The 22,113-nt window shown below is 41.6% G+C and overlaps 1 protein-coding gene across 4 annotated transcripts in view; it reads right to left on the bottom strand.

Annotated features, from left to right (window-relative positions):
- The window catches only part of EXT2 (exostosin glycosyltransferase 2), a 130,967-nt gene extending 111,305 nt beyond the window's left edge, over nt 1–19,662 (bottom strand). The window contains exons 1-4 of one of the 4 annotated variants that reach the window (XM_036258323.1): nt 19,366–19,662; nt 9,424–9,989; nt 8,295–8,384; nt 3,132–3,248 (exon numbers count right to left, since the gene is read on the bottom strand). In XM_036258323.1, coding sequence (XP_036114216.1) covers nt 3,132–3,248; nt 8,295–8,384; nt 9,424–9,959 — 743 coding nt within the window. In that variant the 5' untranslated portion in view covers nt 9,960–9,989; nt 19,366–19,662. Of the gene's footprint in view, nt 1–3,131; nt 3,249–8,294; nt 8,385–9,423; nt 9,990–11,892; nt 12,073–13,277; nt 13,332–14,778; nt 14,900–19,365 lie in introns of those variants that run through there. The other 3 variants (XM_036258321.1, XM_036258322.1, XM_036258320.1) reach the window with 3 other exon arrangements.
- Between the last annotated feature and the right edge of the window lie 2,451 nt (nt 19,663–22,113).

Below are 22,113 nucleotides of genomic sequence, written 5' to 3'. Positions count from 1 at the left end.
ATTGCAATTGTATAAGAAAGAAGAGTTTAGTTTAGATCTTTTTTTATTTGTACTTATTCAAATTGCATTACAAAAAAGTAATTAAAATTCAAGGGACCTTGAATAACTAAAAAAAAGACCTTGAAAAACAAGAACAAAGTTGGAGAACTCACATTTATCGATTTCAAAACTTACTACAAAACTATGGTAATCAAGACAATGGGGTAGTGTCATAAGGAAAAATAGATTAATGGAACAGAACTGGGAGTCCAGAAATAAATCTATATATCTATGGCTGGTTGATTTTCAACAATGGTGCCAAGATAATTCAATGAAAAACAACAAGCCTCTTCAACAAGTGTTGCTAAGATAACTGGATATCCACAAGTAAAAGAATTAAGTTAGACTCTTACCTCACACCATATAAAAAGTGAACTCAAAATGGATCAAAAAAACAAAATGTAAAAGCTAAAACTATAAAATTCTTAAAAGAAAACATAGGTGTAAATCTTTATGACTCTGAATTAGGCAATGTTTTTTTTAAGTATGATACCAAAAGCAAAAGCAATCAAAGGAAAAATAAATTAGAGTCCATTAAAATTAGAAACCTTTGTGTGTCAAAGGACACTATTAAGAACGTGAAAAGACAACCTACAGAATAACAGAAAGTATTTGCAAATTGTATATCTGATAAGAATCTAGTATCTAAACTACACAAAAAATTCTAACAACTCAACAATAAAAACAAAATCCAACTTAAAAATAGCAAATGATTTTAATAGCTATTTCTCCAGAGGTTATATAAATGGCAAATAAGCACATGAAAAGATACTCAACACTATTAATCATTAGACATATGCAAATCAAAACTACAATAAGATATCACTTCACATCTACCATGATGGCTAAAATAAAGAAGACACACGTGTTGGCAGGAATATGGAGAAACTGGAGCCCGCACACATTGCTGGTGCAGCAATTCTGGCAAACGATCTGGCAGTTCCTCAAAAAGTTAAACACAATGTGACCACATGACTCAGCAATTCCACTCCTAGATATATATCCAAGAGAATTAAAAACATATGTGTACACAAAAATGTGTACACAGATGTTGGTAGCATTATTCATAATTACTAGAAAGTGGAAAAAACCCAAATGTCTGTCAACTGATAAATGGATAAACAAAATGCGGTATATCCACACATATGATGAAATATTATTCAGCCAAGAAAGGAATGAAGTATTGATTCCATGCTGCAAGATGGCTAAACCTTGAAAACATTATGCTAAGCGAAAAAAGACACAAAAGGTCACATACTGCATGATGGCATTTATATGAAATGTCCAGAATGAGCAAATCCATAGAGACAGAAAGCAGATTAGTGGTTGTTGCTGGGGACAATGGGTATGAAGTTTAGGGGCAGGGACAGAGAGTGACAGCTAATAGATACTGGGTTTATTCTGGGGGTGATGAAAATGTCCTGGAATTAGACAGTAGTGATGATGACAGCTGTACAACTTTGTGAATATACTAAAAACCACTGAATTGTATCAATCAACACAATGTACACCTAAAGCTTACACAGTGTTATATGTCGATTATATCTCAATTTTTAAAAACTCACTGAGTGGTATATGTTAAAAGAATGAATTTTATGGTATATAAATTATATCTCAATTTAAAAATAAAATAAATTAAGTCAACTCTGAGAGTCCATTAACAGAAAAATATCCAGAAAGTTGCTCTAAGCAACAAGTTCATTAAAGATCTAGTCTTTCTTTGCACTTCTTTGCAGTTGCCTAAGGGTACAGTAAAAGATGTTTCCATCTCACCTGGGCTTTTTCATACATTGTCTAAAGAACAAAATTTGCTATGTCTAAAGTAAGTTCCCTAATTAGGTCCCAGACCACATGGTAAGACACATATACTCAGGAGAGAAATGTCTGCACTTTGGAAAAGTTCCCTTCACAAAGAATCTGTAAAGGCTTCTAAGGGGAAGTTTGGAATGCTTTGAGAATGATTCTAGTGTTCTCAAAGTATTGCCTTGAGACTCATTTCTAAGTCCAAATGCTATGTGTGGGCTTTTAAATCTCATCCAGTATATGTCTAGGGAGAAATATACAAATCAGTCACCTTCATACAGGAGCACTTGGCACACAAGTGAAGAATTATCATCATATTTGTTTAAAGCTGAGAGTCTCACTGTGAATGAGCACAACTTGAACAGACTACAGCAAAAAATGAGACAAAATGCCCATGCTGTCAGCTCTTTTTATTTACTCACAAATCAAAAATATAAGCCAATTATGCACCAGGCACAGAGGACACGGCAGTTTAAAAACAGACCTGGCACCAGCTTCACCACACTTATAAAATCTAAATCTGAAGGAGAGGCTTTGAGCAAGTCATTATAACAGGGCACAGTGAATGGTGCACTAGTGAAGTGCAGGCTTGTGATGGGAGCACAGAGCAGAAGAGACATTCCGGGGCTAAGAACATGCCCCAAAAGTAAGAGGTATTCAAGTTGAAATCTAAAGAACAAGCAGGCCATTAGTCTGATGAAAATAAAGAAAAAGATTTCCAGACAATGGAGAGTTATTTAGCCCAGAAAAACTGAGAGCGCAAGAACTAAAGAACTAAGAGCCAAAAGAAAAAAAAGCTGGAGATGGAGACAGTGGTCCTGTGACAGAGGGACTTGGACAGTTGAAGGAGTCTGGGCTTTATCCTAAGGGCCATGTGAAGCCAATAGTCAGACTGGAAAGCAGCAAGATCAGAAGCCAGGAAACCAAATAGGAAGTCATTTCAGCAATCCAAGGGAGCAACGACAGTAACCTGGCGTAGGATGGGGGCAGAGGAGATAGAAAAGTGGACAGAGCTAAGAACTATTTAGAAAGTAAATCAACAGGATTTATTCTTTCAGTATAGACATAAGGGAGAGGAAGGAGTTAAGGACACCATGAAGATATTTAATTTGGAAAGCTTGTACATTTACTGCGAGAACACTGAGGAATAAACAGGATTGGGCTGGGATGGGAAAGGTGGGAGCCTCAAGGATGCTGGCCTGTAATCGAAGCTCTGATTGCTGTGATACCCTCCACACTGAATCGTGACAGCATCTCGTAGCACACCTGCTGTGCTGAATGCCCCTTACCCTGGTCCTTTCTCTGGAAGGTCCACCTCAGCTGACAGCGAACTATAGACAGGAATGCTGACATCGTAGCCTTGCCGGTAAGTCCACGTAGAAAAGCCACCACCAGCCAACAGAGCCCTGAAAGCAAAAAATTTTGTCAAACAATAAAGTCTTCATTCTGATAAGCTCTACAGAAAGAGACAGGAGTACAGTAAGTCCTCACTTGATGTCGTGGATGGGTTCTGCTACTTTAAGCAAAGTGACATATATGGAAACCAATTTTACCACAGGCTAATTGTTATAAACAAGAGGAAGTTCCTACTGCATCTCATCAATGGTATAAGGAAATGAGGTTGAATGAAATGACATTCAGGGACCTGCTATAATTGAGTCTTACTATCAACAACTGCTAATGTTTACTTAGTCATTTTTCCATAAAGACACTGTGCTAAATGTTCTACATTACATCTTCCGGACATCAGCTGCATTCTATCCCTGAGTTACCAGCCTTCCTCCAATGTCCTAGTAGTTTTTCCTTACTTTCCATTTTTAAAAATATATCACAGCCCAGAGGACACCCCATGAACAGCCCCTCTTCTACCTTATTCAGATCCCATTCACCTCTTCCAGAAGCCATCCCTGGTCATAAACACATTTACATAACAGGAATAACAACAGGTCCACACAGGAAGATTGGCTGGGGCAGTCACTTACCTACTCACTGACTAGTATCTCAGGAGACAATGGGCACAGAAAGCAGAGGTGACAGCCAGGTATCACATCTCACACTGCATATGCCCCAGCTTCCCTTCAATTCCTGCCCCACGCAGTTCTTTCCACTGTCATCCCAGAGCTATGCGTGAATCATGTAGCCTCTCCCAGCAATCATCATCCATTCCAGTTACTCAACCTTGTTAACCCAATTCCCTGCAGAGGAAGCAGAATCCAGAACTGGACCTTTAGTGCTTCTCTTGCAGTCTACATGCACTAGCTTTTATTCTCCATCAGAAAGCTGTGAACACACTCTTAATGGGATCCAGCAAGTAGTATAATGACACTTCATCAGAGAAAGGAAGCAGGTGTGTATCACACCAACTTTTACTGATATTCTGTCTTTGGGGTCCCAAAGCCATCAAAATCACTTACTGGGGCAAAGTTTTGCCAGTTCCATGCACTGCACAGTCTAAGCTTACATGTCTGAACTGAGAAACCACATTTTTTGTAATATTGATTGCTACCAATTCCCCTCCCTACCCTGATGACAGTGTACATTCCTTTCTAACACGACCAGTTAAAGTTAAAAGATTTTCAAACCAAAATCTAAATCTATTTGCTTAAGCTTTCTGAAACCAAGAAATGGTTAGTGAGGTAATGGGCAGGCTAAACATCTCTCCAGCTGCCAGTCTACTCTGTAAAACTTAATGACTATCCTTAGTACCAACATACGGTCTTATTTTTCCTGATTAGCATGCAGCAGTGAATACATCCAACATGAACTTGGGCAGGTTCCAGGACCATGATGGCAAGCAGACTGTGTGGGCCCCATGACCTCTTGTGCAGAGAAGCAAACATGGATCCAATACACAGGCAGTGGACAGTCTAGGTAAGCCAGGGTGGAGGGTGATTAAGTAATTACACCCATAGCCCCAGAGGAGAGGGGTGTGTATGTGGTGAGAAAGGAAGCAGGTATATATCACACCAAGTTTTATTGTTACTCTGTCCCTGGGGCCCCAAACTTTACTCTGTTCCCAGGGAGAAGGGTGGGGTTATGTGCAGGTAGTAGAAAAGCATGCAGTCTTGTGTCACAGATCACACACTTGCGATCTCCATCTGTGATCTCGAAAGAGCCTCGAATGCCATTAGTCACACAGACCTCACACCAGCCCTGTTATTGACAAGACTTCAACTTTAAGTCACTATATCTTCTTCTGCCAAGGTTTCCATAACATTGTAATGGAGAAAATATTGTAAGCATCCCTTGTTTGAAAGAACACGTGTTTTACATTGACTGAAAAGTGAGTTTCTGAGAAACTCATTCTGTTTTCCCATTATGTAGTCCAAAAGCAGAGATCAGTCAGAGATCAGTTCTAAAGCTGCGAGAGAGTGGGTTGAAAATTCACAGCTTAAAAGGTATTAATATGATGAACAGACTCATGCCAGACTAAGTGTTAGATCACTTAAAGTGTCCTCCAGTATTTTTAGCACTTTCCAGGACTTCCTGACTCTAGGTCATCTCCTCTGTCACCGAACCCTCCCCACGGTCTCATGAACTCACGGTCCCCAGTCCAGGTCTTTCCTCAGATGTTCTCATACTTCTCCTCCTCCTGTCTGAGTATTCAGTACCTAAACACTGTCTGCATCTTTATCCTTGGCTTTCTTTTAATCCATGCTGATCAATTCTTTTGGCCATACAGGGTGGGGCATATAGGTTTATAGCTGTGAGTATGCAAAACACACTGTATTTATTCTTGCATTATTTATGAATTATTGTATCATTTTCCATACAAACAACTGTAAACCTACTTTTGCCCTACCCTGTATTCATTTACTGAATCAAACAAACCATTAAAAAAAAAATACCTGTGAAACAGGTAAATTTGAACAATGGCTAAATATTTGGTGAATATTCAGTAACACTAAAAAATTACTATTAATTTTTAGGTATGATAATAGTACCATAGTTGGTTTTTCAAAAAGCTCTTATCATGCAGATTCAAATGGAAATATTTACAGATGTGATGACATAACATCTGGGGTTTGCTCCTAGATAACCCGGGTAAGAGTACAGATGAATGGAGACTGGCCTTGAGTTGATGATTACTGAAGCTGGTCGGGGAGGGGGGTATGGGGGTGGGGGATGTGGCATTCACTGTACCAGTGTTTCTTCTTTTATATAGGTTTGAAATTTTCCATAATAAATATATACCCACACAGAATATAAATTTGTGAGCGATATGTGCAAAGAATAATAACAACCCAAGGTAGTAATATTATACAGCATATCTAAGAAAACAATGATCAGTCAAGTAAGGCACTGAAGAAGAATATGCTCTCAATTAAGTTAATATATATATATGTGTGTGTGTATATATATATGTGTGTATATATATAAAACCCATAGAAAAATACACAGTATTTGAGACCAATGATTACCTTTCAGTAAGGGGGTGAAAAGAGAGCAGGGTTGAAAGCATATTTAAAAATTTTATTCTTTATACACTTGCATATGGTTCCAACCTTGTACAAAATACACGTGTACCATGTGTATGATTTTTGAAAATTGAAGAAAAAATAAAAACAGATTTAAACAGCATAAAGATATTTGCTGAGCAGACATTTCCTGAAGACCAGGCCCTTGCATTTCCCCGTGTGAAATCATTCCTAAGTATTCCCACCTAGGACTAGACTTTAGGAGACCTTGGAAACCATCTAGTCCAGCCCGTCTATTTTCTAATTCCCGAATAATCTTATATGCAGTTCCTGCTGAAACCATTCTATTTTCCTGGTTTTGCCTGCTCTGAATCCAGGAATAAGGACAAAGGATAAGAGAAATTAACAAACAAATCCTCTATTCCTTACCCCAACCAGAGGACCACCTAGGTTTCAAAATGAATTTTCCACATGCAAAGATGCAGAAGGACTGTATGGTGATTCATTACTTGCCACAGGATTGCTTCTAATCACTTACAAAAATACATGCACAGGAAAAACAATTTAACCTTTCTGATTCTTAACACCTAAGAACTAGCAAGAACTTAAACTTTCTCCTCACTACTTGACACTTTCCTGCAGAGAAATGAAACCCCATTTAACATGTGTACTTGATAAAAATAAAATCCTTCTCCCGTGCAGTTACATATACCAAAATGTCAGCAAAAAGCGAAATGTCTCAAACAGAAATAAGCCCTTCTCAAAATAAACCCAGAACAGCAGGTGAAGACATTGCATTCCTAACAGCTCTTTTCCTCCCCTTCTCTGTTCTCTAACGGATTTCCCTTTCCCAGAACAACCAAATCCATAAAACAGTAGCCCACTCAGGAACACTGGAGCTGAGAGCCAAATTAAGGATCACTTTGCATTTAGCTGGTTTCTATAGAATTTGTGTAACGTGGCTGCCCTCTATCGTCCAAAATGGTTTCTAAGTTGAGGAGTGATCCTTGTGTATCCTAGTGATAATTGTATTTCCAGATAGAAACACAACACTGACTCTAGATAATACGTAGAGCAAAGAGGGCTTAGATTTAATCATCTGGGGAAAAGTAAATAGTATTAAGTGTAGATTTTGACAATGTTAGACCCTAACAAATTGAGAACACAGATGGCCCTGAGCTAGTCACTCAGTAACAATGGTTTTAAGAGTTAAAATTGGTTATAAATGAGTTTGTGCATAAACTTATAACAATCCTAACCCTTTAGTATTGCCCGGGACTCTTATCTTGGGCCCAAGCTTTCTGCCCTTCTTAAAAGCTTGAACCCAGTATTAGGAAAGGAACCTTAAGTGGCATCTCATTCCTGAACTTCCCAGGATGCTTCCAGTCAAAGTGCATCAGTCCATGTATAAAAGGGCTGATAAACATAGTAAGCAAACTCAAAATCATAAGCATGTAATCTTGGCTACCCCATACCACACCTGCTGTCTGGAAGATTAACTAGGAAGGGAGCAAGGGAGGGGAGAAGGAGAGAAAGGAAAAAAGGAAGGAAAGCAAGAACCCCACTGGCTGAAACATCAGACAGAAAATGATGTGGTCTCCTTTCCCGATATTATAGACTTTGGGCATCACTTACACACCACCATGCCCTCTTCCCTCAGTAAACTGTGGCTCTACTTTTGACAAGGGCTCATAAATTCAGAGAGTTGACACAAGCCAATCATGAACCAGGCCTTAGTGGGTGGGGTGCTACACTCAGAAGAGCATAACCCAGAGTAAGAAAAAAAAAAAAGATAGTTTTTAAGATACTATGCTAGAACATAAGCTGTAATTGGTTCTCAACAATGGATTTCAGCAGGTCTCAATAATCCTATATCTTGAAGAGAGAAATGCCTAGGGCAATTTTTTTATTTTAACAAACAATTCTGATTACAAAGTATGTCCCAGTAGACTCAGAAATATGATTTCACGAGAACAAAATGTATTTACTTAATCCTCAGAAACCCATCACAGTGACAATCCCAAATGCACCTACCTGTCTCTGGGGACATCCAGAGCCGTGTTATAATCTGGGGGACCTCCAGGCAACATATTGAATAGCAGGTGGTTTGTACCTCGATCCCACCTATTAAGAAATTAAACATGTAGGAGAATTCACATGTTGATGATGAAGAAACAAAAACAAGTCTCAGTTACTGGATGACAAGTAACAAGTATCCCCAACCTGAAACTTCTCAGGAATGCCAAGTGAGTTTCTAGCAATTCTAGCAGTACGTCAGGTATTAGCCTGGAGCCTCAAAAGGAAAAAAATGGATAGATGTGTACTCCAAGCGTGTCCACTACAGAACTGTTTACGATAATGAAAACTCTCTGAATATGTACGATTTGGTTAGAGAAATAAAAAATAAAGTAAAAATAGAAGGCTGATTAAATGCATTTTGGAACATATGCAAAATGGAATGCTATACAACCCTTAAAATTATAAAATTATTTGAAAATATATTCATGATTAAGAAAAAAGGGCAGCAAGAGAGTATGTACTGTGTGATCCCATTCTTGACAAAAATGTATATGCATATATATGTGTGTGTGCATGTCTTACCCTCACCCGAGGTTATGTTTTATTGAGAGAGAGAGAGAAACATTGATGTGAGCAAAACATCAATCAGTTGCCTTCCATGTATGCTCTGACTGGGGATCGAACCCATGACATTTTGGTGTTTGGGATGATGCTCCAACAAGCTGAGCCACCCAGCCAGGGCTATGTATATATTTTTATACAAAATATATATATATATTCATTCACTTGCATATATTTCTATGTAAAAATTACTGTAAAGTAAAATCAAAACATTAATGATTATCTCTTAGAAATAGATTATCTCTTGAAACCCAGCTGCCACCTGTAAGAGAGCCTCACACTCTTCTTTTTGTTTACCTGTATTTTCAGACTTTTTACAGTGAACATGTATGTGTAAGTAATAAAGAGGTGGAGAAATGTATTTAAATTTAAAAGAAAAGTATGGGAAATGAGCCATCCTTAGTTTTTAAGAGAGAGAGCAGCTGGGAGCCAGCTCAAGAGGAAAAACATTGCTCGCCCTCTCCCTCCCCTTCCTTTCAGCTCCCTGAAGGACTTGGCTCTGGTCTGTAAAAGTGCTAGATACCTAGAGAGCTGGGCCAGTGCTTGTGCTGTCTCCTTAATGCGGAGCGTGTTCTGGTTCAGCACATCGATGGAGGGGACAAACAGGCAGGCCCGGGTGATGTCGTCAGTATAGTAGTCACTGTCTGAGATAGCCGTGAGTAGTTCATTATACTCCCGGGAGATGGTGTTGCTGACTGGGATGCCAGAGTCATCCACGTACTTTTTCAGAGAGTAGATATACACCTTGATTTTGTTCTTTGGGTTGAAGCCACAGCGGTAGACATCAAAACATGTGTGCATTCTGCAACTGAGATCACCCCGCTCGGGGATGGGACTATCGGCTGGCAGCCTGACCACTGGCACGTCTCGGACACTGCGCTTCTCCACACTCCAGTCATTTGAGGCTTCGATGGAATGAGGCCAGAACTGAAACATGCCAGTGGCGATGAGGCCCAGGAGGACAACAGAGAAGAGGGTGATGTAATAGATTCGGTGTTTGGTCTTCATCCTTGGGATGAGGGCAGGACCCCGGATATTGTATTTGACTGACGCACACATAATGACACAGACAGCCTCTTCCTCACGCTCCTGGTTATCAAGTGAAGAAAGGAGAAAAATGAAGTATTTAGGGTGGCAAATGACAAGTGAAAGTACTGTTTAATTTTTAATATACCCATTTCTTTCCCTTATGTGGTTTGATGAAATAATAAAAAGAAATTTTGACCATTCTTTGTATAAATGAATATATGCTATATATTTAATATTTAATACTATATATACTACTCAATACAAATATTGTTATATAATAACAATAATATAACTGTATCTTATAAACATATATTCACCGAAGGCAGGAACTGGTAATGTGTGGGGCCTAGGAAGAGGGGTGCTGACCAGGAAGAGAAATCCAAAGTGGAATCACTAAAGACTTGCTTTGTTTTGCTTTTAAACACTGTCTAACATAAACTGATGCTTCAGCTGGACAAACTGATTCTTGGTTATTCTAAAATCTGTTTTCACTCATTTATTCATTCAACCCTCTATTGAGCAACTACCATGCACTGTGAAGGAAACATAGAAGGAGGAGAGACCTCACCACAGAGGGACTTACGTTCTAGTAAGGATGACAGACAAACAAAACTGTAACCAAAACTGCAAAATATATAAACAGCACTAGAAAGGGTATTAAAGAAGAAAATCTTAATCTTTAATCTTTAAATAAAATATACATTGATGTTTTATAATGAAGGTGGTAATTGACACATTTAGATGAAAGGAAAGAAGAAAGGAAAAGGGAGGGAGGGAACAGGGTAGTGGGGAGGGAGGGAAAGAAGGACTAGTGTGGTGGATCAATTCCTAAGTTTGATGCCAACAATTCTTCTCATCAATGAATGTGTAAACCACTTTTCCAACAAAAGGTGAAATCTATTCCCCTTCCACTGAATCTGGGCTAGCCCTGTGACCTGCTTTGACTGAATGTGTCAGAAGTGACATTCTAGGATTTTTGAGTCCAGGCCTTAAGGGACCCTATAGTTGCTGCTTTTGTCCTCTTGAAACCCAGCTGCCACCTGTAAGAAAGCAGAGCTCCCAGTTGAAGGCAACCTCAAAAAGACCCCAACAGAAACTATGTGATGCAGACATGGACCACCCCACCAAGCTCTATACAGATTGCAGAATCTTGACTGTCATTGCTTTTGAGCTACTAAGTACTGAGTTGGTTTGTTACTCAGCCATAGCTAAATTAAACAGCCAATAAGCACCACTGACTGATACAAAGAAAATTCTTAGTCCTCAATTAAAAATTCAGAGTTACCCTGGAGGTCACAAATTAAGATCCTTACCAAACAAACTCCTCTATCTGATGCCTAGATACTATGTGGAGGGTAGAGCCTGGAGTGTGATTGCATCATACGTCACAGCCTCACCATGTTTCTGCAAAAACCACTTTGGCATTCCACATTTCAAAGTCCCAGTCTTCAAAATGGTCTCACTCCACTCACTAATCGTTCAAAAAAGCTATTTCAATAAAAGGAAATAACTGAAAAGCTCATAGACCATCTTAGAGTTTATCAACCATTTTTACTTTGGCTAAACAGAGCTCTCCCCAGTCAGTGCCCACACTAAAACCGTTTCCTGCCCAACTGCCAAGCCTTGGCTGTTGTAGTCATTATCAGCTTTTTGGGTAAAATGCAAACAGTCATGAATGATTTCCACTTGTATCTCTCAGAGACCATGAGTTAGAATATAACAAGTGTGCTTGTCACAGATCACTGTACAAAAGCTCATGCATTTTAAGCCTAAAGATTACCATCTATGGAGTATATACATGAGCTATTCAATATATGCTAATTGATTCTCTGACTGAAATGCAGGCATGAGAGCTATCTCACTTTTTCTGTCATTCTAACAACCAACAGGATGTTCCCAGCCTGCCCTCCCACACTGTCTCCTGCCCCTTCACCCCAACAGCTTTCTTGCCCCTTTGTCTTACCCCTCCTAGAGCTCAAGACTGGTCTTTGGGACAAACGCATGCCAGGAGCTGCACCATCCACTGCGCCAAGTTACAATTTCCCAACAGGCTCTCGAGGTCTATTTAGATCCTGAATCTGTGGTTCTCAAACACCCAAAGGTTGAGAATCACACAGGAAGAGTCCTTGGCCCCAGCACTGGAGGTGTGCATCAGTAGGTCTAAAATACGGTCACAAAATCTGTCATTTTAGCAAGCTCCTCAGATGTTTACTTTGTGCAAATCAGGGTTAGAGTCTTCATTAAAATTAAACAAACTACCTCAGAAAGCCACTACGACATACTTTCAAATTTTTCTTTTTAAAAATGAAATCTACAATAAGAAACACATTTTATATTGTGACCCAATACAGACACAGCACTAGCCATAGAACATTTGGTAAACACTGTATGTTTCTATTCTGTTATTCTATTGCTTTTTTAAAAATTCTAGTCATAACCTACTAGATCAATTATATCACCCAAAGTTTGAAAATACTGTTTTCACATGCTAACAAAACTGGGGTTAAGGGAACAACAGTATCCACACATGAGCTTTAAAATTTTTCATGATTTGCAAATTAACTATAAAAAAGACATTATCACAAAATAAACCTAAAGATAATAGAAGAAAATAAGTAATAAATAAAACACAGAAATTAATTAAAAAACAAAATAGACAGGCTTAACAAAGCTAACAGTTGATTTTTTAAAAAGATGAATAAAATTGACATTGACATAATTCTGGCAAGATTAATCAAAATAAAGTAAAAAGCACAAATGAAGATCTGGAATAAAGCAGAAAACAACTCTAAATGCTACATATTCTTAAAAGACAAGATGATTGATACCAATGAACTTTTGCCAATATATTTGAAAACCCAGATGAAATGGGAAAATTGTTTTAAAATATAACATCAAAATAGTCTCAAGGAGAAATAGCAAGCCTGAATACTTCTATAACATTAAAGAAACTGAATCAGTTTTTAAATCTTCTTATAAAGAAAACTCCAGGCCCAGAAGATTTTCTGTGTTCTATTAAACATTCAAAAACCAATAATTCCAATTTTACACAAATTATTCCAGAGTTGAGAAAAAGAGAACACTCCCCAGCTTATTGTACGAGGCTACAATAACCTTAATACCAAAATCTTAAAGACTGGGGGTTCTCAGAGTATGGTCTAGGGACTCTAGGGGGTCCCCACAACCCTTTCAAAGGGTCTGAATTATATTCATAACAATACTGACATTATTTTTTCACTTTCATTTTCCAGAGGCTACATGATGTGTGATATTGCAATGCAGAAATAGATGAGAATCCAGCTGTCTTTTACTAAGCTTTTCCAAAAATAATGATAAATATGAACTCACAGAGTCAAGATACTCAACTCCAAGCAGAATATATACATACAAAGAAAAGTCCACCTAGAAAAGTCAAAGTAAAAACACAAAAAAGAAAGTCAAAGAAAAATATTAAAAGCAGCCCGAGGGGTGATAGTGGTGGGGTACCTATCCAAGGTGGATTAAAAAGCTGTATGTAACAGGCAAACTTATAAAATATTTCAACACAATAGAGTATCTATGAGTTCTGAGAAGAGAATGATGTTTGAAACAATATAAGAAGTGCAAACCATAAAAAGATAAAATACTATATTCAGGGTTACAATTAAGAACTTTTGTTCAGCCCTGGCTGGTTTGGCTCAGCGGTTGGAGCGGCGACCTGCGGTACAGAGAGACCTGGGTTCGGTTCCCGCTAAGGGCACATACCTCGGTTGCAGTTAGTCCTCGGCCCTGGTTGGTCGTGCGGGTGGCAGCCACTCAATGTGTCCCTTCACATCGATGTTTCTCTCTCTCTCTTCCTCTCTCTCCCTCCTGCTCTATCTGAACAAAAAATGGAAAAATGTCCTCGGGTGAGGATAAAAAAAAAAAAAAAGAACTTTTGTTCACTTAAAGACACTATAAGGAAGTAAAAAGATAATCTACAAACCAGAAGCTATTTGCAATACATACAACTAATAAGGACTAGTGACCAGAATAAAGAACTCCTACAAAGCAATAAAAAAAAAAAACAAAAAAAAAAAACATAAAACAACCAAAAAATAAAAAAACTGGACAAAAGACTTACACACATTTCACAGAAGAAACAAAAATGGCACAGTAACATCTGAAAAGACATTTGGTCTCATTTACGGTCAGGGAAAGTAAAACCACAGTGAGACAGCTACCCACCAGCACAGGAAAGTTAAGAGTCCAACACCACCAAGGGTTGGTGGGAACCTGGAGCTGGAGGAACTCTCCTGACAGGATTGTTGCCTAGCTCCATAGTCCCAAGTGGTCAGCAGAAGGGCTAGAAAGAAGAGAGGGCTGATACCCACTATGTTAGATTCCTAAACATCACATTTTGCTCTGTACCTGTCCTAGTTTGGGTTCTCTGTCCACCCCTCCCGCAAAAAATAAAGGACCAAAGACAAGGATTAGAGTGCAGGTAGTTTACTTACTTGGGAGGTTCTCTCAGAAAGCTAGAATGATGGAGCAAGAACAGAGGGACGGGGCACTAGAGAAGGCCAGTAAGGAATGTGTTACTAAGTTGATTGCTGCTGTGGCCAACAGGGGTCCTTAGGTCTGCTAGGAACCCTCTGAAGAACCATGTAGGCTATGACTTGTCCCTCAGAAGGATGATAGTCTAGAGTATTTATCTGCCAGCTCCTATCCACTATTGCTTGAGGGTTGTCTGGTACTACTATCAGCTCAGAACCTGTAGTCAAAAGCCTTCAAAAGGTCTGGATATTATCTTTTCCTTGACGTACAGTTAGTCTGACAAAGAGTTGTGGTTCCCTTGTGGAAGGACTGGGGAACATTTGTCTATACTTACAGGGATGCTGAAAAGTACTTCTTCAAAGAGATCTCAATCCATGGGATATGGATCTGAAAGCTCACATCTGAAAACCAGGTGATGAATAGTGATTTTTCTTCTTCTTCTTTTTTTTTTTTTTAATCCTCACCTGAGGACAGTTTTGCATTATCTTCAGATAGAGCAGGAGGAAGAGATAGAGAGAAATATCGATATGAAAGAGACACATCAAGTGGCTGCCACCTACATGACCCCAACCGGGGCCGGGGACAAACTACAACCGAGGTACATGCCCTTAGCGGGGAACCGAACCTGGGACTCTCTGGTCCATGGGTTGACGCTCTAACCACTGAGCAAAACCGTCCAGGGCAAGAATAGTGATTTACCCATTGCAGCAGCTGACATCAGCCTACTTGCCAATTTTTTGTTTGTTTGTTTTCTGGTTATATAAGTCAAGCAGCGCTAGCTGCCTGCCCATCTACACTGCCCTTAGGAACACCATGCTCTATTAGCATCACAATGGGCCAAGCAAGACACACTGGTTGTGAGTCATGCCCATATGGGTATTGTGTCCACCCTACTTCTGATAGTGCCACCACCCTGAAATAGCCTCTGCTATTTCAGAATCCTATCACCTCCATAGACACTTGGGAACCAACGCCATGGTTCTATGTTCTGAAGTCAATCCTGGCCTACAGAGGACAGTCAACACTGAGCTTCTCAAAGATGCTGGTCTCCTCATTGTGCATTCCATATTTCCAGAGTGAAGGGAGCGCACCCTTCCAGGAATCTGAGCAAGTGGTGCATCTCTAGCCTTAAAAAATAATTCTACTTCAAATCTCCACCTCCAATCTCCTTCTGACGCCTTCCTCAATACTCTGCCAAGATAGCTCTGTTTTTTCTCAGTCTCGGCACTACTTACATTTTGGGCCAGATAATTCTTTTTTGTGGGGAGCTGTTCTGTAAAATGTAGAAAATTTAGTAGTATCCCTGGTTTCTGCTCAATAGAAGCCAGAACCAACTCTCAGTTGTGACAACTAAAAATATATCTAGACACTATATATAAATACCCCCTGCGGAGGCAAAACCACACCCAGTTGAGAACCAGTGGTATTGGCCAATGCCATGCCCCAGCTTCAAAGAGCCTGCCTAGCAGCACATTATGACTGGCTCCAGTTATCCTAGCTAGGTCATTAAATCCTGAATCATGAGACAATGTCCCCAAGGCAACAGTCTTTCCTTTCCAGCTTGATAGTCAACTAGTACCCCCACTCTTGGTTTAACACCCTCAAGATTCACTCAGACACGTGCTCCCCCAGTTCCAGCTGGTCCACATGAATCAGTCCTACAATTCTTTCAGTACAAAAACTTTCCCCCTTGCAGGGACAGTACTTGCCTGCTTAGGTAATGCTGAGATATAAAGGGAGAGGAAGGCAGATCTTGAGGAGGATAAGCACCATCTAGCAAGGCATGTGACCCAAGTGAGGTCTCTGCACAGTGTCCAGGCAAGAAGTTGTTCTCTATAATAGGTGGATATTTCTGCTGGCCCAGAGAATCTGAGAAAATCTGGGAGTTCAAATTTCTCAATGCCTCCACCCAATCACCCCATCGCAGGTCTCACCCCTGACTTTAACAGAAGCAACCTGTGCAAGCTGTACATTTAGCTTCCTTATGATTAAATGCGGGGCCTGGTTTTCAACACAGTCTGCCCTCCAGCTGCAGAAGATGCTACCAAAGAGCCTTCTGTTTTTCACAGGGAGTCTTGTGTTGATATCTGGCTGATCTGAACCTGATCTTACCTCAAGGCCTCTAAAGGAGATGAGAGTCAGCCAATTTCACTATTCCTATCATTACCATTTTGCACCTATTAGTCAAGTGCTAGAGCTACTGTACTAGCCAGTGCTCTCCCTTCTACCTGAATCTCATCCCAATCCACCACTGGTGACTCTTACAGCTGTGACGCTAGAAGGTACCAGGGGTCATCAACACCTCACTTACCACCAGCAAGGCGGTCCTTTTGCCATCTGAGGAGGAGTAAGTCCAGTTTCACAGTACTAGTCTCAGAGCCTGCTCTCTAGAGCCACTTCTAGTATCAACTGTCTTAGTTTACATTCTGCCAAACTAAGAAAAAGTGACTTGTGCGGATGTAGCTCACAGAAGTAATCCAAAGAGCCAGAGTGGAGTCAGGGAAGAACAGAAAGCCATTCAGGTGCATTGTGGAGTTGGTTACCACACTAAGTCGGGCAAATGGGGTTCAGTCCTGCTAAGGTCCCTCTGAAAAATGCACCTTAGAACTGTCCCTTTGAAGGATAGAGAGCTATAACATTCATCCACCGAAGTCCATCCCCTCCTGGTAGGGAGCTATTCCCAGAAATGCAAACTCACACTTCTGAGGTATGCCTGCACAGGCCAAGCAAGCTCCCACAAGTCTGTGCCGAACAGCTGAGAGATGTGGCGAGCGCTTAAGGCAGAATAAAAACTCAATGAAAGAGATACAGTAAAAAGCCTTAAATGAAAAAGAAAAGGATGAGAAATGAAGAGAAAAGCCGGTTACTAAGTGCCTTAGAGGTAAAGAACCTTCTCTATGAGCATCCACATACGTTTTGCATACTTCATTACAGCTCTTGCTACATTATATTAATCAGTTAAGTAGTTGCAAGTCTGTTCCCTCTACTGGTTATGGTTTCCTTGTAGTCAGAGTTTTTCATTTCTGCTCAGTATTCTCAGCATCTAATACCATGTCCAGAACACATTTCATAGGACCATAAAGTCTGTTCAATCAGTGAGTGTCTCTATCTTTCCCAGTTCTATCAGTGCACACACCATTCAGTTTTGAGTTGCTGTATGTGATGAATGGATTATTTTCTTTCTTGAATTAGAGTTTCCAAAGGGGGAAAACATGGCTAGGTAGAGACCTAATGTTCTGTGTCCACCCCTAAACACCCTCCTCTCCTCTAACACTGGGCTTCCCTGAAGAGGACAGACCGAAAGGAACCACAGACTAATGAACGTTTGTTCTCCATAACACCATAACCTGAATCAAAGCAAGAATTTCACAAAGCCCTACAAACTTTACCCTTCTTGAAACACATCAAACCTGTTCCTGAAAACTCTGGAACCACCTGGCTGGCTTTCAAGCACTGAGTCACTGGGAAAATCTTTTAACCCCACTCTGCTGTCCGGATGAGAGGCATTTTCTGTTCCTGGAATTATTTATTCTTAAATTTTGCCTGAATAATCTTTTCTTGGTGCTGTAGGCTACAACCAATCCACTCAGTCCAATGTTTTGAGTCGCAGTCTCTTAAGCGTTTTTAGAAAAGCACTCACAGCTGGACTCCCAGGGCCACTGCTACACTAGAACTTAACCAAACTGCGCCTGAAAACAAAGGAACCAACAGCAGCAAAAGCAGGAAAATCTGCAATTCAGTGCCTTACCTGACAAGGGTTTTTATAATTAAAGGTACCCTGTGATTAACCAGCCCTAAAAATGGTTTCTAATCAAAAACAAAAAGAAACGGTGTCCTTTGTTAGTGGGATTATACAATAATCAATTCAATGCATATAATTAAGGAACTAATAGCTAAACTTCACTGAGGACTTACTACATGCCAAGATCTGTTTTAAGTACCTTGAGCTAATGTGTTTCATCTTCCTAACAGTGCCACGTGACAAGCTATTACTACTCTCATTCTGCAGGCAGGGAAAGTGCACAGCACGGCACCCAATGGCACACAGCTAGAAAGTGCCGGTGCGGGGTTTGGAGGATGCCAGTCTGGCTCCGGAGCCCGCTCTTCACGTGTGCAGCTGCCTCCCTGGTTACCTTGAACGCCCGGGTTAGGTAGGCCTTTTCCACTCCTCCATGAGCACGGCCTAACTTGACAGAAGACAGTCTACCCATTCACACCCGCGGAGGCCACCCGGAGACTTAAACCAGCGGAAGTGAGAAGGGAGGGAAAGGGAATCATGTGTCACGGCCGCGAAGGGCCTTGGAGCTCCGAAGTTACACACCGAGTCCAGGGACAGCCCCTGGGGCCCTCTACCGCCTCGGAATGAAACGGACCCAAGCAGTCGTTTCTCTCAAAACGCGTCCACAGACCTAGCTAGTTCCCACGCCAGCGGAGAACTCCAAATGCCCCGGCTCCGAGTCGCTGCCCAGAGCCAAGAGCCCTGGCCACCGGCCCCACCGCGCCCTCAGAGGCCGGGCACCAGGTCCTGCCCACGCATCCAGCGCAGAGCCCGGCGCGCAGGACACCCCCGTGGGAGCAAACGGGCCGCAGCTCGGGGAGGAGGTGGGCGCGGTCAGGCGGAGGGCGACGCCGCGGGACGGAGGCTGCGGGGCCCGGGGGTGGGGGTGGAAGGGGCGGGCGCGGGGCAGCCGTGGGAGGGAGGCAGGTGGGAGCAAGTGCGGGCGGGCCAGGGGAAGGGGAAGGCGGTGCGGGAACCAAACGTTCCCAGAGCAGTGATGTCGCCGGCGGCCCTGCGAGGGGAGGGAGCCTCAGGCAGCCCTCGGGCCTCCGCACGGCCCGCGCTTCCCCGGCGGCCGGGGCCAGACTCCGCCGCGGCCCGAGGAGGCCCGAGCCCGCACCGGCCCTTCCGCGCTGCGTTTACCTCGGCCACGGCTGCCTCCCGCTCGGCCCCGCGCTCGGTCACCGGCTCATGCCGCAGGGCGCGGGCCACGGCAGCCGGGATGGGATCGCGGCGAGTCGCCAGCCGCCACGGTGGGCGCCAGGGCTGCGCGAACGAGCGAGGAGTGCTGCGCCGGCCACCCGGCTCGGCGTCTGACACTTAGCGCACTGCGCATGCGGGAGCGGCCGGGGCCGGCGCCCCCTGCTGGACAGGAGGAGTCAGGGCACCGCTCAGGGTTTCTCCCAGGCAGGCGCGGCAAGCTCAGGCTCCACAGTGAAACTCAAAGCCAGGGGGCCTTGTTCATAATTAAGCTGCGAACAGAAACAATGAGGCGGCATGCTTCACCTATAAAACTTCTAAAACCGATAAAAATGTAGTATTTTATTATATTCAGTACCGGTGAGCGTGTAACATCCCTAGAAGGCAATTGGCAGTATCCGTCAAATGTAAAATGTGGTAACCTTCCCTCAACCCCTCTGTATGAAGTTTACACTATGGATATTTTCAACAATGTCTATCAGAATATTCACTACAGTATTATTTCTAATATAGAGAAAAACTGAACTCAACCAAAATAAAATATGGAACATGATTAGAATGGAATAATGTAAGAATGCATATATGTGTTGGCATGGAATTATCTTCAAGATTTGTTCATATAAAAGCATGGTCTAGCCCTGGCCAGTTTGGCTCAGCGGTTAGAGCGTCGGCCTGCGGTCTGGAGAGACCCGGGTTCGGTTCCCGCTAAGGGCACGTACTTCGGTTGTAGTTTGTCCCCGGCCCTGGTTGGTCATGCGGGTGGCAGCCACTCGATGTGTCCCTTCACGTCGATGTTTCTCTCTCTCTCTCCCTTCCTCTCTCTCTCCTTCCCACTCTATCTGTACAAAAAATGGAAAAATATCCTCGGGTGAGGATAAAAAAAAAAAGCATGGTCTAAAACAGTGCAAGTATGACCCCTTTATATATGTGTGTGTATGTATGCATGTATATATATATATACCTTTTCTTATAAATATAAAACAGAAGAGATAAAATGTATATGTAGATAATTATATTAAGGTGTATGTATAATTTTTTTGAAGGAATTTAAGACACAATTAACAGTTTGGGGGAAGGCAATTGTGGAAGAAGAAATGGGGGAGACTTCTACTTTCATTTTGTTTTTGTGCTATGATGTAGCTTTCTACATGCACAGTAAAATCCCTGTTGTAAGGCAGTGAGTGGAATCTTAAAAATTCAATCAAAATTCAGTGATGTTACTGAGAAGTTAATGAAATTACCCTCACTGAGCCTATGCAGTTTTCTGATACTGGCAGCAGAATCCAAATCTATTTCTGGTCCCAGCTATACCTTAGCACCTTCTGCTGAGGACTCACTGGGACTTCCAGTGGCAAACATGACTTCAGAAATAATCTTGTGAGCTAATGCCTAGTGTCACAGACCCAGCGAGATTGGGATGAGACATGCAAAGAGGTCAATGGGGCCTTTCAGGCAGAGGAAAAAGTCACAAGCAAAGGCACAGATGTTATAAAGAAGGAGGAGCAATCAGAAAGAACGAAGAGTTTTGCAATCCAGTGTAGTTAAAACAGTATGGCCACATTTCTAGGGGTAGAAACCATGCAAGTAATTGGAGGTGAGAAAGTATAGAAGCTGTGAGAGGATGACTACAGAGAAGGAAAGAAAATATGAGCCTGGTCCTAAAGTCTCTGAGAAGGTGGTTAAGTGTCCTGGTAGTTGGCGGTTAACAGAGGAGAGGCTATTACATGACTCACTTGGAAGGTACAGGAAAAAGCAAAGATCGCACTGAGACCTGCTTACCCAGTGAGTCAGGAAATGTGGAAGCAGGAGTTAGAAGGTTATGGCTTTCAAAGAAAGTGGCATCATCAGAGTGCAAAGAGCACAGGATTTTGAACCAAACCAAACTGACTTTGAATCCTGGCTCCAATACTTTTTAGCTACATGACTTTAGGAAGATCATTCCATCTCTTTGAGACTTGGTTTCCTCATCTCTACAATGGGGGATATTAATGTCAGCTTCCCAGACATTTACTATGTTACAGTTAGAAATAATACATGGACCGGCTGGTGTGGCTCAGTGGTTGAACGTGGACCCATGCACCAAGAGGTCACCGGTTTGATTCCCAGTCAGGGCACATGCCCAGGTTGTGGGCCCGATCCCCAATGGGGGGCCATATGGGAGGCAGCCAATCGAGGTGCTCTCTCATTGATGTTTCCATCTCTCTCTCCCTCTCCCTTCCTCTCTCTCTAAAATCAATTTAAAAATAATTTTAAGAACTATCCTCTTCCAAAACATAAAAAAAAAGAAATAATACATGTAATTAACCCAACATTGAGTACATTGAAGGTACTCAAGAAAAGATAGAGAGGAGGAATGAATGAATAAAAGGCAGAAAGAAAGAAAGAGAGAGAGAGAGACAGAGAGAGAGAGAGAGAGGAAATCTTAAACCAAATAACATGGTTTACAGACAGAAAATGCTGATTTCACCAATATTCTCTTTAAAACAAGAACAAAGAAAGAGACAGCTTTTATAAACAGGAGTGTCAGGTCCTGACTGGGCAGCTCAGATGATTGGAGCATTGTCCCAATACGCCATTTGGGGGTTTGATTCTAGATCAGGGCATATACAAGTATCAACCAATGAATCCATAAATAATAAATGGAACAATAAATCAATGTTTCTCTCTCTCTCAAAAAATCAATAAATAAAC

The sequence above is a fragment of the Molossus molossus genome, unplaced genomic scaffold (genome assembly GCF_014108415.1).
Source record: "Molossus molossus isolate mMolMol1 unplaced genomic scaffold, mMolMol1.p scaffold_m16_p_13, whole genome shotgun sequence".
In the NCBI taxonomy this organism is placed as follows: Eukaryota; Metazoa; Chordata; class Mammalia; order Chiroptera; family Molossidae; genus Molossus; species Molossus molossus.
The sequence above is the reverse complement of the archived record's forward strand: the minus strand, read 5'-3'. Positions and strand labels throughout refer to the sequence as shown.